At 39.8% G+C, this 17618-nt stretch overlaps 1 protein-coding gene across 5 annotated transcripts in view; it reads left to right on the forward strand.

Annotated features, from left to right (window-relative positions):
• Positions 1–17618, forward strand: part of AFF2 (ALF transcription elongation factor 2) — a 326975-nt gene that overhangs the window by 201792 nt on the left and 107565 nt on the right. For all 5 annotated transcript variants that reach the window (XM_077186245.1, XM_054641636.2, XM_077186247.1 and 2 more), the window contains exons 6-7: positions 650–686; positions 938–989. In XM_077186245.1, coding sequence (XP_077042360.1) covers positions 650–686; positions 938–989 — 89 coding nt within the window. The remainder of the gene's footprint in view (positions 1–649; positions 687–937; positions 990–17618) is intronic.

Below are 17618 nucleotides of genomic sequence, written 5' to 3' on the forward strand. Positions count from 1 at the left end.
GCTTAATAATTATTAACCAACAAGAATCCTGGCATTAGCATGCTCACTATTGCAAGCCAGACTCTTTGCTGGTTTTAAGTTGTTGTACTTCCATTGATTTCATTGGATTTGGACCAATTTCCATCAGGTGAAGATCTACTTCCTGTGTCTTTATCAAATCCCGTGTGTCACAGTCCAAATAAAAACAGTGACTCCCAATAAAAGGTTACTGTAGTTCCAGGCAGTGAGATCAAACAACAGAAAGGCAATGGCACTGAATTTAATGCATAGCTGCATTCATGCTGTGTTCTAAATTGTGCATCCTGCATGGCTCCTGCACACATCCATGGCCAAGCCTGGGGAAGGCTGGGGCTGCTGTGGGTGTAAATCTGTGAGGTGTCTCCATAAAGGGGGGTGTAGATTTACAGCAGCTGAGGACATGCTCCTGCCTGAGCTCTGAAGGGTCCCTCTGTGGTGCTCTGTCTCCACAGTTAATGCTTTTTTTAAACTAATGTCACTGGTGCTGCCTTAACAATGCTGTGATCCCTTCCTGTGCCATCCCTTCCCTGTTGGTATTGTGCCAGTGCCCTTAATCTAGCAAGCCAAGATATATCTTACCTTCTTCATCTTATTTAACTAATGCTGACATTTTGTGTGTTCTTCTTTGTAGGACTCCCAACATCTGACCTCAGGATACAATGTACAAAGTAGGTCTTTATCATCCTAGTCCTAACAGTCAGGGTTGGGTATTTTTTTTTGTCTGCTTAACATCATTAAAACAAAGGCTAAAAAATTAATTTCTGTGGTGCTAAAGCAGATCAGTTCCATTTTTTATTACATGTTATGCATTGTGGCATGTTGTGAAACCAAGTATAATTAGATGGGCTGACAGCTTTGGGTGCATTTTAATTCTACAGTAATCTTTTGACATTTGAAAATGTGTTTCCTTTGTTTGCAGAGTGGAGTGATCCAGCAGGGAAAGTTGCAACTAAGTCAGTGCCACAAAAGTCGTAAGTATTATTATTTCCAGCTTTAAATCTCATTTTAAATTTATCATAAAGCATGAGCTTATTTCTCCAAAGGTAACTAAAACCTAGCTCTGCTCATAATCTTGTCCTGGTGTTCAGGTGTTCTCTGTAGTCCTTAAAAATTAGCCATAAACCAGTTTTATGTTTCCAATGCTTATTACTGTTTCTTCTTTTTAAGCATTAGCTAACAGAGGTATGTGTGAAAGATGAGTTTATTAAGCAGAAATAATGCTGATTTTAGTTCTACAGCTTGCCAAAATTAAATCACTTTTATGCTTCTCTCATCAGATACTAAGCCTCTTACAATAGAAAATGCAACCCAATGAACAGATGATGCAGGAATTTTTACATTCATACAGTGAGAGAGAGTAAAACACATCATACAGAATGATTCTGCTAGCTGGTGTTGAAAAGCTGGTCTTGAGTTTCATACACTTTGAAACAGCTGAAAATCATAGATGATCTATAAATGTGACAGTTGAAAATTGTGAAAGAGCTAATTCTCCATTGTGTTAGACCATTTTTCCTTGGTGCTTCTCTGGTGTAAGGCTGCAGTAGTGTAGCAGTGAATGGAGAAGGAATTGTTTTTTCTTTTATCCCAGGTTCTCTAATTTGCAAACAGGAGCTAAATAGCAACTTTGAACAGTAGGCCTTTGTTTTATACTTATGAAAATGTATGGGTCTGATTTCAGTTCAGAGCTGCTGGGTTTTTTAGTGTTAAGTCTTCTAAAGTACTGAATGCAGAACTGCACTAGCTTAACTGACAGTTGTGTAAATACAATATGTTCATTTAAAATTACTTCAAAATTATTCTAGTGGTTGCCCTTAATCTACTAAAGACACAATTTTAAAAATCCCTATAGAGGAAGAAAAATTAATGTGGAGATATCTAGGCAAGTTTTAAAAATGAATTAAAATATACTGATTTTTAGTGCAAGTTAGTGTACACAAGAGGTCTTGTTGGAGTTCAGTGATGTGTCTGTGACTGTGTGAGAGGTACAGGACTAGTGTAGATGTGGGTGCTGAATCTGTTCATGTACTCAGCAGGCTCTGAAGGTCCAGTTCTTCGCCCATAAACTCAAGTCATGGAAGTGCTCATTCAAATACAGTTTGTTGAGTAAACCTTTACAAAACTGTGGCCGAGCAAACGATCAAATTTTAAAATTAAATAGTTTTTTTCAGATTAAATTAGAATTGGATAGGAATGCTAATGATATTTAGATTAATTTGTATGAATAGCATTTATTTCTTAAACTTAGTAACAAATTAATTTTTGCCCTTTGCTGTTTGGCTTCCAGTAATGACTTGTTTTTTTGTGAAGACTCTAGCCAACTGTACCTACAGTTCTTGGTAACAGGATGGGTGCATTCATGTTTCAGAATGTCAAAGGGATCCAAATCTAGCATCAAGCACATTCCATAATAAAAAAATAAAGGAAAAAATATTATTGCATCTTAAAATTATTTTTCTCTAAAAGCAAATGTATTTGGATTCCACTGTGAAAAATATTTTAGTGAGTGTACCATAAAATACAATATTTCAATAGTTTGTAACCAACAGTAATAGACTTGTCAATCATGGTTTATAGTTATAAGCCGAATTTCAAAAGAACAGTGCTTCAGAGCTCAGTGGTATATAGTGCATTTAATGGGACCAAAGCTCTCTATAGGAAGCCTGATATAAAACCCGAAGACACTGAGTACATTTTATGAACCAGTTGTTCTCTGTTCTGCTGCTTGATCTAAAGTTCCAGTACTATCAATCAGATTTCTGCTGCAATGAACTGCCTTCTTACGGTAGGTGATAGATTTTACACATGAGAGATCAGAGCTGCAATAAAGCTACTTTTATTTTTAGCTTCCAAATGAAGATCAGCTAACCCATTACTATCACTTTTTCTCTTTTACTGCAGAAAAATTGTTAAGGCAGCTTCTAAGAATTTCCACAGGGCTTTGGGAGGTTAGAAGGCAGTCCACTGTGAGGCTTGGAATTACGAGGCCAATGTGTTTCTTTAGATCTGTGTGTGCAGTTACCAGCACCTTCATGGGGAATTGCAGTACTTGAGCACATAATGAAATTAAAGCAGGAGTGGGACAGAAAGACGTAATGGTATCAAGGAGAGCTGGATAGTGCAGTCCAAACAAACCCTGAGAGGCAGGCAGCTCCTGCAGTCATTGTGTATTTTAATGATAGAGTGTTTATCAGATTGCAGTTGTATAAAGGAGGATTTAGTCTCTCTAACACTGGTGGGTTTTGGGGATATTGCAGTGTATGAGTGAAATGACAGTCCAGCTTATCCCCAGTAACATCTGCTGCTACGCTCTCAGCCACACACTATGGTCTTACTGACTTCAAAACTCTATCTCCCACCAATTACATATTTTGTCAATAGGATCTGTCATCCATATTTCAGTTTGATCAAATCTGGCTGAATTTGACTCTGTTCATCTGTATGCTTTGTTAGAGTCCGTTTGACCTGGATATGTTTCTAGCTGTTACCCAACTTTTTTAAGTTCATGTGCAATTTAAGTGAAACTTAAATTATCTTTTCCATTTATATTGGTCATAGTGACGGTCCTGTAGATTCCACTGGCATTGTTAGAGATCCAAAGGAGTTGGTAATAATGTGCTTGCATTTACCATATTGCTGAGTTATACCATGACTACTTGAGGGGTGAATGCAGCACAGAGATACTTTACCTTTATGATGCTGCATCCTGCTCCAGCAGCCAAGCTGTCTGTGTGTCATTGTAGGGTTCAGCTGTAGGGACATTGGGGTCATAGAAGACCAGACTAAAGGGATGAATAATTTTTGCAAGATAACTTCTCAAGTGCATGCTTCTGGGGAAAAAGTGAGGAGGACATACTGCAAGATGGATTAATTTACCAATGTGTTGCTATTGTAGAGGGATGCAAGATGCATGGTTTCTTGGCCAAGTAGAGCTTTCTGAAATGCAAATTTCCTGCTCCTTTTTATAATGTTTGTTACATCCACATGCTGAATAAACCCAATCCCCAGTGCAGTGAGTAAAATAGAAGCTAGAATAGTTAGGATTTTTTCTAAATTCTGCACCTATGCACATGAGAACATGGACTTATAACTAACCTCAGCTCCTAAGTTGCACTCAAAAATCTTGAAAATGAAATTTTGAAAACTGATGTGCATGCATGTGCATGTACTGTGGTGAATTTTTACAGCTGAAATCAGGCTATGTAAAACTGCATCACTTGGTTTCCCTTTTTGTAATTTCAAATTCACTGTAAATCTCCGCTGGGCATTGTGTGGTCAGTTTTCAGCCAGTCTGCTGTGATTAGTTTATTATGAAGCAGAGTAAGCAGAAACAGATAAGGTGCAACCAATTGCACTGCAAAGGATTTTCTGTCAGCTTCCATGAATTTGAGGGGACGGACTCAGCTCATGACTTGGGTTTCTGTTATATAATTGCCATTGCAAGTATGTCATCCTCAAACATCCAGTCCTTTTGTTCTGTTTTGGTTGTTAGCATTTGGCCTTTGTCCAGTTGGAAACTACCCAGAACCTTTTTAATCAAGCACATCCTGTGTTTTGAAATCATACTGCAGAGTAGTCTTGGGTAGTTTCCATAAAAGCCTAGCTAAAAAGAAGAATGTAATCATAATGGTATTCTTCCCCTGTCATAAAATTACTTCCTATACTTACTGTATTAATACAGTATTAAAAGGCCCTTCTCATGGGCTCAGTGAACTACCGGAAACCATTAAAAACTTAGAGCAGCACATTTTTATAGATCAGACAAAACCAACTTGTTTTATCTTTATGGAGTTTTTGTTATCCATCATAGTTAATGGTACACAACCTGTGTGTGGAGTAGTGAGCAGCTAAATACAGGGAGCTTAAAACTAAAGCAAGCAGCTGAAAATCTTTTTGTGATATTTCAGCAAGGATTTTTTTAAGTGTGTTCAGCACTGCTTTCAGTTGGGCCAGGATTTCACTTCACAGTTCCAAAAAAATGCAAATAAATACCAGTACTTTCCTAATCCCAAATATTATCATAATACTTGATGGAAGCGTGTTTGCAAATGGAAATGTGCTTCTCGACATCTAAATACTTTTCATAAGTATCTAATGGCTTTTTGGAAGATCTCCTCTGTGTCAGGGACAGCCACCTGGGAACATAGAAAACAAAATTTGGCAGCATGTGCAAGCTATGAATTAAAGGTAATTCACGGTTTGAAATGAATCAGCATGAGGTCCTTATGGAGAGTAATCAGACATCAAGAGGATTTTACACCAAGTATTAGATATTGCAACAACAAGTAATGTTGTTATTCAGAACTATTCAGAACATTCAAATCAAGAAGCACTGATGAATTCTTAACCTGGAAAGAAATCAGTTAAAAAACAACAGCAAAAAAAGGGATTCATTCCATGTTCATGCATAATTTCCAAAAATGTACCAGGAACCAAAAATGTAAAATTCATCTCCAGCTGGCATAGGAAGCAGGTTTCTATTTATGTATCAACTCTCTATCAGTGTTGCAGCCACAATGCAGCCCAGGTGTAATACACAGGAGAAGCTGAAATGTTCCTATTTCTAATTACAGTTTTTAGCTGACCATAACAAAGCGTGGGAGCACCAGTTGAGGCCTCAGTGGTGACAGCCAGCTTTTTGTCACAGCCTACCTTCACGTGGCCAGCCTGAATCATTGCACTGAGTGCTGCCTGTTTGCTAGAAGTGGGAAGTTCCAAAGATATTCCCTCTGGGTAAACTGGGAAAGTCATGACTACCAGGGCCTCTCACTGCCATGTACAAATTATGATAAGTGAAACAACAGTGGCATGTAATTGGAACTCCATTAATCTTTAGAGAGCTCCAGTGCACTATATTAAAGGGACAAATAGCAGATGAAAATACAAGGGTCTCTTTTGAGAAATGTCACTCATCTTTCATATTTACTGTTTTGTTTTGTAAGCTAGAAGTTTTCTTTGAATCCTTTTGCCTTGTAAATTCCTGGGTTTGAAGCAATGATAATCAGTCCAGGCTGTTGCTTTGTTCCTCACTGCTGCAGGCTTTGCCTTTTGAGCAATGTATGAAGTAATTTGGAATGAAATATAGAAGTGTTTCCTATGGACAGTTGCCTATAGAAGCAAACTTGCAAAATATTACAGCTGATGTGAAATACGTGAAAATCCAGTGTCATAATTAAAAGCCCTTCATCTTTGAAGATAAGCCCATAATTCAAAATAATTTCTAAATTAGGCTTTTAATTTGTTTTCATTATTCAGCTGGCTCAGATACAGTTTAACCTCCCTGTCAAAATAAAGTTATTTCCTAATACATTCTTTTCCATGATCTCTTTCTCCTGACATGTTTATAAATCAGTTTAAAAAATTGTGGGAATGGAACTAAATTAATTCTGTGATATTTTGCTGATCAATTTTTAATAATTTTTCTTGCCTATCAGTGGATTCTGCCTTTAAGGCTGCCTGAAACAAGCTGACCAACTGCACTCTTGCCAGCACTGCTGATTGTGACTCAAGTGAGCACTGAACCATTTGAATTTCCTCTGATACTGTATAACCCCCCATTAAAAATTCAACATTTATTTGCCCTAACTAACGAGTAGCAGTTGAAATACTTTGTTCTCAAGCAGGATGCACTCCTGTGTCAGTGCCAAGTGCACGCAGTCACTGAACTGCGACCACTGAAATGTCAGCATTAATAGAGAGAGGTAAACGACACAGAGTAACATGTTTGGATTCCTGATGTATTTCCCTGTCTGCTACATATCATTTCCCATTTTGGAAAGTGGTTAAACTGCAAATCTGCCACAGGTTTCCCTGTATTTAAAGAGCTTTTTCACAGGCAGCAGCATATGTTGTGCCTTTATGGCTTAAGGCCAGTCTCAAACTGACCTCCCAATTTACATTTCTGTGGGATGGAGTCACTTCCGAACTTCAGTGCAACTTCAAACATTCATTTTGAAAAACAAATGCACTCAGTAAATCTGAACATTTAAATCAGAGTAGAGCAGAGGAAGCCACCACACTCAGTCCCTCTCCCACCCATTTGTTTTGTGACCCACACTTGCTGATAAAAGACATACAAATGAACTTCTTGCTTGGCTTTCTGGCTCCCATAATTTGGACCTCACCATGTTCCCTTTGTCTTAACTGTGACTTGTCAGTAAATTTCTGGTCCAGAGCCAAGCCATTTTTCTCTCTGTTTTTTTTCTTCCTGATGCCCTTTGCTACAGTCCCTTTCATTCTTCCTGTCATGGCTTAGACTTTAGTAGCCTGAGATAGAGAAAATTGTCACCCAGATTCATCTGCACCATGCTGCAGAATAGTCATAATCAGAAATGGGTGGTAAGTTTGAGAGAAGAATGGATTTTGCCACGAAGCTTGGCATTCATAATACTAGAGTGGTCTTGAAACTCTCAATTTGTGTCCTAAACACCCTAGGTGAGACTAACAGCCACTTTTCCTAATATACCAACTTAATCCTTTGCATCTTTCCTCTGAATCCCTCTGACAACCCCAATAATCCACCACATTTTTCTCAGCTTCACAGTCTCTATCCAGAGGAACTTCTATTGCTACCATTATCCTTTGGGCAGAGGGCTCAGCAGGGCTCCAAAACCTATCAATTTTCTGGCCAGAAGGCTTATTTTTTATGAAGTGAAGTTCTCACAACACCCCACGGGGCAAGGCCACGCTCACTGCATTGTTCTCTGTCTTGGATAGCCCTTGGAGCCACAGATTCAGAATAGTTGTACCTTACAAATACATCTTCCCAAACGATAAAAAAGGAAAATATTCCCCACTGCTGGGCTAATTATTGCTTTAAATTCCCAGAGGAAGAGCTGCTTCGCTCACCTGTGTCCATACATCTCAGAAAATTCGTTTTGAGACTTTGCTAATGCTGCAAATGCAGCTTTCCAAGAAAACGTAGCCCAGGAGGAGGAGGGAGATGTCTATAGCCTTCCTTCAGTAGGTACAAACCAATTGTTTAATTAATATCCATCTTGTGCAAACACAGGAGGAAGTGCTTTAGCTTTAACGAAATTGAAAGTCTTGTTTATTCAAAATGCTTCCAAAAAGATCCTTACAGGTTTTGAAAGAAAGATGTTGATTCATCTCCCTCATATTGTCAGGGAAGATGTAAGTGCAGCTGTCAGGCTCATCTGAGCCTGCAGAAGCAGTAAATGCCTGCAGTAATGAGGGGATTGCTTTCACAGCTATTTACCTGTTAGACTCTACTAAGTATTTGCTTTTTGGGTGTCCCTGCTTACTTAAATGCACACAACCGTGTTTTAAGGACATAGATATGATTTTTTTGCAGGGAGAGGAATGTGAATCAGTGCTGCCCATATTTGATTTAGCATGAATTTCAATAGTTCCAGACAAATTCGGAAGCCCATACAAATCATAGAGCTTCAAGTCTGGCTGTGTGCTAGACTGGAATTTTTTGTTAGGTCAGACCTTTATCTCAGCTTCTTTTTGTGGCTCCTTATGGGGAGATTGAAGAGGAACTGAAACTGGTGACCTGTCTTGACCTTTAGTACTGGATTAAAATTCCAACTTGCTGCCATGGCAACGGGCCTTGAAAATTAGATCCTGACAGAAGCAGGGAGAAACTTAAAACTGCAACTGCTGCACTGAACTGAAGAAAGGGTGCTTACAAATGTCAGTGACAGGCTCTTAATTGAAATAATCTGCCTTTCCCTATACCAAAAAGAAAAAAAAAATAAAAAGGAAGAGAGAAATGAAAGGCAAAAACCAAACGAACAAGCAAAACCCCCCAAAAATTGTGACTTGATTTTTTTTAGGCAAAAATCTATTGCACTTCAGAGCTCATGCTGCTGAATCCAGCAGACTGTGACATTTGAGGTGGCAGCAAGAGAACCTGCATGGTGAGAAGGGAGCCAGACATGCACTTGCAAAGGTCTGAACCCCCCAGACCAGACTGGCAGCAGGAGCCAGACAGTGGCCAGTGTTAAATCACAGGTTAACTTTCTATTTTCTTCTCCTTTAACCTGACACAAGGGATCAAAAGAGACATCACAGTGTCTCCTCTGACTCCAAGGATCCATGCAATTATCTGTTCTGTAGATGGAAAGGGATAAACATAAGCTAGATAGTGCTATTTCAGATCAAGTGTGATAAAAGTTACTCATTTTCCAATCTAATCAATGCAACAGTCAGAGGGAGATAATAGTGCAAGTCCTTCACTGCCTAAGGAGGTTGTTTTTATCCCCATGGAGAGCAGAATGCAGCAGTAGCCTGAAGGAAGAAGGTGCTGAGGGTCACCTAAAGGATTTCCTGCTCTTTTGCCCTTTATCTGGGAATACCCCTCATCCCAAAATCAAAGAATCTTGCAGATCAGTTTGCAGCACAATCTCCTGTAAACCTGTGGCTTTCCTCACTCTCCCCAGGGTCCTGAGGATGCTCTGAGGGCCCTGCTCACCTTGCCAAGGTCACAAAGGAGCAGAACAAGCCCCCATCACACAGGGGAATGCTGCATCTGGCAGCAGCTAGGCATATCTTCCTAGAGTCCTGGTAGGGATTGCTGGCTTCTTGAAAAAAAAAAAAACCAAACAAAAAACACAATCAAACGAAAAAAACCCACAAAAACAACAACAAGAAAAAACAAACAAACAAAACAAACAAAAACAAAACCAAACAAAACCCACAAAAACAACAAAAAACAACAAACAAACAAAAAAAAACACCCAAAAAAACCCCCACCAAAACCCTTAAAAATGTAGGTTTTACATATCAGAAAAAGGATGTTTCTTAATGGACAAATGGAGTTGAATTGGATTAGCTGTTCTGTAGAGTTAGATAGCTGCTGTGGAATCAGACTAGTACCATATAGAGCTAGGTGCAAATTTAACAGCTATGGCTAAAATTGTGGAAAACATTGTTTTGCCAAAGCTTAGTGTCCAATTCCCTAAGCCATGTTTGGAGTCTAAATTAAAGCAGAAGGCATGGGAAAATACTGCCTTTGGTTTTCTTAAGACTCTACTGCCCAAGTACTGGAATTGTTACATATTTGGTGTAGTTTAGAATTGTAGGATCAGAGGAAATGTTGCAGATGTTTGCAAACACAAAATTTTGCTTAATGGGGTTTGTATTGTTCCTTGCATGGTTTAGAGAAAAGTTTATCATTAATAGTGTCCATTATCAAGGCAAATAAGCAAGTGCAGGTTGCATTGAAATAATGCATTATATTGTCTTAACAAATAATGCAATATTGTTTTAACAAAACCCCCATTTCTGGAGCAGACACTTGATACACAGTAAAAAGCAAGTGAGTAGATGAGCAGTTTTCTAACAAAGGAAAATAAAAGCCACTTAACATTTCTCAGGCTCTGAGTTATGTGCTTCAGACAGTTAAAAATAGAGGCCATTATTTGAAATTTGAAGTGTCGAATTAATTCCTAGAGTAAGTTAGTTACTTCAGAGGACTTGCTGTCAGAGATGAATTTGGCCCATCCAGCTCTACACTTGCCACAGTTATCATTTCCTGCAAAACACCACTAATTCTGCCTTAATTACTGTCAGACTGGACTATGGAGCCCTGGAGTATCTGGCAATAAACTTGTGTTTTGCTGGGAGGGCAGGTAAAGAACCATTTAAATCGGTTTTTGAAATAAGCATGAAACCTCTGAAGATGTACTGTTGTAGTGCAGACTGTATATCAAAATATATAAGCATCTAGTTGCAACAATGGCTTTGTAAACACATTACTGAGCAAACTATGAAAAGTAATCCACCAAGGGGCTGTTTCCTTAACTCATAAGCATGAAGTTAAGAGACCAGTGCCATAAAGTAGATGTGCGCTGTTAAAAAATACTTCCTTTTATGTGAGATTATTTTGTGTTAAGCCAAATAGATGATTCCTTTTTTATTTTGAGATGCCTATCTTTTAATACTTGAAAATACTTGTGTTTAAGAGAAAAATCCTCTGTCCTGAGAAAATCTATGAATAATTCATTAATATGTGAGCATGGGGCAAACCATGCTTGAGGGTAGAATGAAGGTGCCCTGGTGCACCTCAGGTGGGCAGAGCGCAGCCTCCTGCCGTGGCTTTTTGTGGAACTGCAGAATTGTGAGGGATGAGGAGAAAAGCCTTCAGCACTGTCATTCCTTCCAGCTGCCTGCAGGCATGGCCTGAGGGTGGTCAGAGCTCCCCTCCTGGGGCAGGCAGAGCTCCTCACTCTGGAGCCCAGTGGTGCCTTGGTGAGCTCCAGCTGCTCCAGGGCAGCAGGGCATCCCCAGGAGGAGAGCAGTGTCTCACAGATGTTTTGGAGGCCACCGTTCCTAACTGATCCTGGCACATCTGTCAGTCATGTGCACATCACTGCCCTCCCTGTCAGAGCCCTGAACCAGCTCAGAGCAGCCTGCTGTAAATAGGAAAGGCAGGGGGGAAGCTGTGCCACAGGAGCAGCTCTGAGCCCTCCCTGGCCTCCTGCCTGGCTGGGAGCCCTCCCACCACTCAGCAGCCAGGGATGATGTCAGGAGGGAGCAGGAGAGCACAGCCAGGGCATGGTCTGAGCCGTGGGTGGGTGAGCTTGTCTGCATTTAGCCATCATGTCTTTCAAAGCAAATAGCAGTGCTCCTGGTGACGAGGGGAGTGTGCTCAGAGAGAGTGCAGGTCCTTCTCAGAGGGATTTTGTTCAGGAAATTTCAAAACTTGAGTGAGAAAGGGTGTTAAGTGAATTATATACAGTCTGGATATGGAATTAATCTGCTGTAGCCAAAACCTGGTAAGAGCTCATGTATTGCCAATTGCAGGATTTTCTTGCACTTTTGTAGCTTGTGCAGCTATGCAAACACTGACCCAAAAATCCAATATCACCTTCCAAAGGACAGAACTTTCTGTGCTCTTTTGCTTTAGCCAAAGTGTTAACCACTGTTCTCCTTATTTTTCATTGACTCTTGTTATTAAAAAAAAAAAAAAACATACAAGGACTGATGTTGCTTAGATCCTTGGTAATATATGGTACACAACTCACACTGATTAATACCAATGAGAGAGCATTCATTGATTTTATTTGCTTAATCTAAGTCACTAGAAAAAGCACCTTTTTAGGAGATCAGAGAAAATTTATATAGTTGAAATCTCAGGTGTGATTGGTTGAGGTGCTGTCCTTAGAAGTAATGGGTGACTGAGACTTTTCAGAAGAAAGGCCAGTATACCTGGTTATGAAGATTTTCAGGACTCATTTATTAATATAATGACACAGTTTTCCTGCACTGTTGTGTTTCTGGAGACTGGAGGTCTTAATAATCAGCTGCTGTTCTCTAGTAAGTTTTTTTAAAGTCCAGTCTGATAGGTAAAATTACTTCATGTGTAGCCTGCAGAACATGTGCCATGCATTGTATTAAAAAAAGAATAAAGCAAACACAATGAATCTGTTAAATCATAATGTCTCCCAAATGTGAAAAATTTGCAGATTAAAGCTCATTGAATACACATTTAAATGATAAATGATAATGGCTTGGAAAGAGTCATTATGATCTATTTCATCAATAATCCACATTTTTTGCCTTGTAACTACACCAAGGATGAATATAATGAATACTGCCTGATGAAAAAAATATTTTGTTTATGAAAGGGAATCAGAGAAAAGAAATTCTCAAATTAACAATTTTAAATGGTTGTTACTGTTTGCTTGCATTGTTTATACATAACAGATTTATCCCATTATTAGTATTAATAATTTACAGCCTCAGAGCTTGTACTCAGGAAAAAACCCTCATGTTTAGACTTAGTATCTGGATACTCAAACTGCAGTTCATTTCACTGGGTTTTGAACAGCATAAGTAAGCAGAATGAAGCAGGGGTGCAGAATTAAGCATTCAAGGTTTTCAACTTCAGATTATTCAGTGAGTACCAAGCCCCACAAAGTTTCTGAGCAGAGTGCAGTAGGTTTGTCACAGATTTGTCATGTTTCCCTTGCAGAAACACATTTTCTTTATTTACAGTGTGCTGGGATTTGCTGTGCCTGCCCAGGACAGCCCTCAGGGTATTGCAGCAGTTCCCAAGTGCATTGACTTCAGTCCAGATGGTGCCAATGTGTTCTGGCACTCACAGGCATGCACCTGTAGGAGACCTGGTGGGTTTGGTCAAGCAAATCTCCAAATTGTGCTAAAACAAAGTTTCCTGCTGTGGAAAAAGGAGGGGTGATGGTAGACACAAGTGTGCTGTGTTGCCAGCCCCTGGTTGTAACATCATGTGCAAGTGGTCCCATGCCTGACCAGGTTAGGACTTCAGTGGCAAGAGCCTTAAGATTGAGTTCCTGAAGGCTGTTTATAAAGCAAAACTCTGTTTGCTATGAGGGATGACAGATTGTTTCTTTGTGGTCTATTCCAACTGAAATCAGTGGTTACATCTGAAATTTTTGAAATCAAGTTGGTATTTTCATATGTAACACCCAAAAGCTGAATCCACTACAAGTATAAACTGTGGTGGGCTGAGTTTGTTGCTGGATAAACTGGATGAATTAACAGTGGAGCAGGATACCAGTACCCTTAGTCATAAATGTCATCTCAGTGAACTTACCAGAGTCATTCATCAGAAGGACATGAAGGTCCTTTTCAAGAGCCATGTTTATCAAGAGTTTCTGGGCATTTTCTCTTTTCTGGTAACATACCATTGCAGATTAGCACCCTGGAGCTATGTAACAACAAAAGACTGTTGGAATGTCATCTGCAAAAAAAGAGCAAGATCCAGTTCTAGGGCCTGCATAGTCCTCTTAAAAACATCCATGATTTAGGTAGTTCTTTTTAAAAAAATTGCCTGTTTTGCTCTTTGATATTACATAGCACACAACTCCTACTCTTCCTCTTAGATATTTTCACCATTCAAATGCCTGCTATCTCAGGCAGTGGGAACCTGTATAAATGCAGCATTAATAGTGTCCTGTAGTGCCACAATGGTCTGAATTATAGAGTGGAGGGCTTTTTAACGTTGACCACATGCTTTGTGTAAATACTCCAGCAAAAAATAAGCTTGCAATGAAATTTTTTCCCTTCTTCTCCTGAAAGCCATATGCCAGGTTATCCCTGAAGGCTGTGGCTGAGCCTCTGGTAGGGGTGATGTCCCAAAGTGTCTGTGAGGATGAGAGCCATGGGAAGAGCTGTGTGTCCCTGTGCATTGGAGCTTCCCAGGGCAGGGCTGCTGTGTCCCCACAGTGGCCCTGGGAGCAGGACCAGCTAAAAACACCCTTTTGGCACACCAGGACGTGCTGGGGACATGGCCTGACAGCCTCAGAGGTGTGAAGGTGAGCTGGTCCTGCTCCTTCCTGGCCACCCGTGGGTGCTGCTCCCACAGCCCCTGTTTGGGTGATCTGCTCACTCTGTGTGTGGCCAGCTCCAGCTCAGCCAGAGCCTGCAGCCCAGCCAGGCTGGGCTAATGACTCAAAAACCTCTCATTAAATACTCCTCTTGGCAGAGTTTGGTTCATAGAGGGTCCCAGGGAGGAAAGAGGAGGGGGCGCTTCGGTCCCGAGTGTTAAAAAAACAGTTTTATTTTTAGGACTTTTCCATAATAAGATTTTCTCAAATAACTGCCTTCTTTTTTAAGTTTGAAAAGTTCAGTCCTAAGTTCAGGGGTAGCCCTTGGGCACTGGGGTGGAATATCCTTGTACATATTACAGAGTGATTATTGACAGAGTTTAACTGTATTGACCCTGCTCTCCTAATTCCTAAGAAATTTTCTAAATATGCTCTTTAAAATCCCTACAAAACACTGCAGATTTTGGGTAATTCCAGAGCAGGACCTGAGATTATTGCTTTATTACCTTCTTTCCTCCTATCCCTTTTCCCAGACTGACCAATGCTCTGACATTTCTTTTCCAATATATTCCAAGCAGAATGTGTGTGTTTGTGCTCCCTACAGGTTTCCCCAAGTGTTGATCCAGCACATCAGATCTATTCTGTTGATTCAGGCACTTTCCATTCCTGCTGTAATCCATTTCAGCAATGGGCTTGCCTAGGCTAAAATAGTAAAATAATTTTTTTTTCAGCAATTTGATAGCTTTGCCAATGGGTTCAGTGAAAACAGATGACATATTTATTCTCGCATTGACAACTGAGAATGCTCTGAAAGTCTGTAAACTTCCTACCTCTCTGACTTCTCTGCATCTCTCCTCCTCCCAGCACCCTCCATGATACAGTTTCTTGCTGGAAGATTGACTTGACTCATTTTCCCCCACTGTTAAGCTTGCACAATTGAGGGATAAAAATCCTGCTTGAATTAGTAAGGAAAAACTGAATATTTAATTTCTGCATGGGATTCTGGGGTTGATAACTTATAGCTACTCATCATATAAATTAAGTACAGTTTGTGCTTAAGTGGTTTTTTATTAGGCACTGCTGAGATTGTTAATAGCAGGTAGGTTCTTTAGATTTTAGATAAAGTTACTTGCTATGAAGTGGTTGAAAATCAAGTGATATGTGTATCTTTAGGTAGGAAATCATTCTAAAAATTAGGAGAGATATTTTTTCTTACTTACCACCTTCCTTGGAAATTACTATATCACATTAATACTCAATATACCTAGCAAATTACCAAGGCATTTTCTTTAATTTCAATCTTTTGCTATAATGGCATATTAGATGCTTCTTTTAAGGGTCAACCTTAATTCATACAAAGTTTTAGAGTTCTCTTATATGTGAGTTAATAGCAAAATATTGTCCGTAAAACATTGCCTAAAATTTTATTTTTGGTCAGAAAATTGTCACAGAGCATTCATCTGAATATTGAGAGGAAATATTTACTTAGAGAAAACAATTAGGTACTTTGGGTGTCTTCCTGCCCCCTTTTCCATTTGTTTCAGGGGGGAAAAAAAAGAAATCTCAGGTTAATTACCAAAATTCTGCCTAATTTTGACCAAGAAGCATGTGTGGTTGGAGGCACAGAAGTGTGCAGAGGAACTCCTCTGGGTGGTGGGGCTATTTCAGGTCGAGCTTGGCAGCATAGGAGGTTTGAATGTTGCCTGTATAGGCCTCCCAAGAGTCATCCTGAGTCACAAGATGTTCAAAGATGAAAACAGGGGAAAGCAGGAAAGAAAACAGGAAAATCAGCTTAACTGTGCCCAGCCAGCCAGCATCAGCTCTGTTCCTGTTTCTGTTGCAGCTTTCTTTGTGAAATTGCCCTAGGCTAAGGTTACCAAGTTTAGGTGCCTGGTAATGGTTTTTGTGCAAAACTGAACTGTTGTTTCCTGATGCACAGACTGCCTGACAGCCTTGTCCATGCTCCTCATGAGTTGGTTTGTCCAGGTGTGCAGGGGGGTGTTGTGATGCTTTAAACCAAAACAGATACTAATGATGTCACAGTGCTAGACAGAGACACTCAAATGGTACAGGAATGAGCATGGAATGCAGTAGATGAAGAAATACACAGATGTTGGGGGAAGATGAATTTGTTGTTAAGGGATTGGTGCTTAGGAGAATTTAATTTTCATTCCAGCCTTAACAGGGACTTCCTGTATGACCTTTAGGAAATTATGTCTCTGTTCTCAGTCTGTAAATATGAACAATGTTTTTTTCCCATTCGTTCCCTGCCCTTTCAGTTCAGAGAGCAGAGTTGCTAGAGCAAGGACTCCTGCACTCTGTGTTTGTACTGACCTCACACCAGGGCCTGGGGTCTCTCTCAACCCAGTCATGTGTCTGTGATACTACACAAAGTTGTGTGTAGGGAGAGGAAAAATGTAAAATTGCAGAGAGGATATGCATGTCACTGGTTAAGAATTTACAGAATTTAATACAGGATGATTAGAATAAACCTAATGAAAACATTGCCTGTTATAGACTAAGATTTTGTAATTTCTGTGGACCTCTGTACCATAAGAGGCTTCTGTAAAAAAATCTGTTAGTTTAATCTCTGTTAAACTCTAATAGGACTTTTTACATAAGCTGGTGTTTAGCATGCATTTGGGATGAGTGCATTACCCACGAGTAGTGAACTCACAAGTGAGTTATGTGGGTAATCCCAAATGAGTGCCAATAAAACTTTTATAACACATAGCATCATTATGGAATTCGTTTATGCCACATATTTTACAGGGGGAAAAGCTATTTTGGTCATATATTAGAGAGTTTGTAATTTTTTTTACTGGTGCTGTTTTTCACATCCCTCTGCCTCTAAAGCCGAGCCAAGTGAATACCAGCAATCCTAGAAGGAAGGGAAAATTAGAACAAACACATGTTTGAAATCTCTCTGAAAATAAAGCAAGGGCCAGATTCTAATCTCCTTACTCATACCAAACATCACCGTACCCCCTGAATAGCTCCATAGATTTCTTTGGGACCATTTGTCAAGTGAAGTGCAATTTGACATGTGTGGCAATACCCTGAACTGGCTCAATCTAAACTAGCTTTTTCCATTTAAGCCCTCCAAAGCTTGCTGTCTTCAGTGGTTAGAAACACATATTTACGGTTTTTATCGCATCGAAAAGAATTCTCACACTGCTTAGAAGGGTTTTTTCAGCTCCTTTTTAGAGGAGTTGGACGATAGGAAGCAGAATCCCAGCACTTTTCTAAAGCTGAGACAGAAAAGCCCTCCTAAAGGGGGGCTGGCAGACTAAGCACACTACTTCCCACCCCGTTTGACAGGTC

Source organism: Agelaius phoeniceus, chromosome 14 (genome assembly GCF_051311805.1).
Source record: "Agelaius phoeniceus isolate bAgePho1 chromosome 14, bAgePho1.hap1, whole genome shotgun sequence".
NCBI classification, from domain to species: Eukaryota; Metazoa; Chordata; class Aves; order Passeriformes; family Icteridae; genus Agelaius; species Agelaius phoeniceus.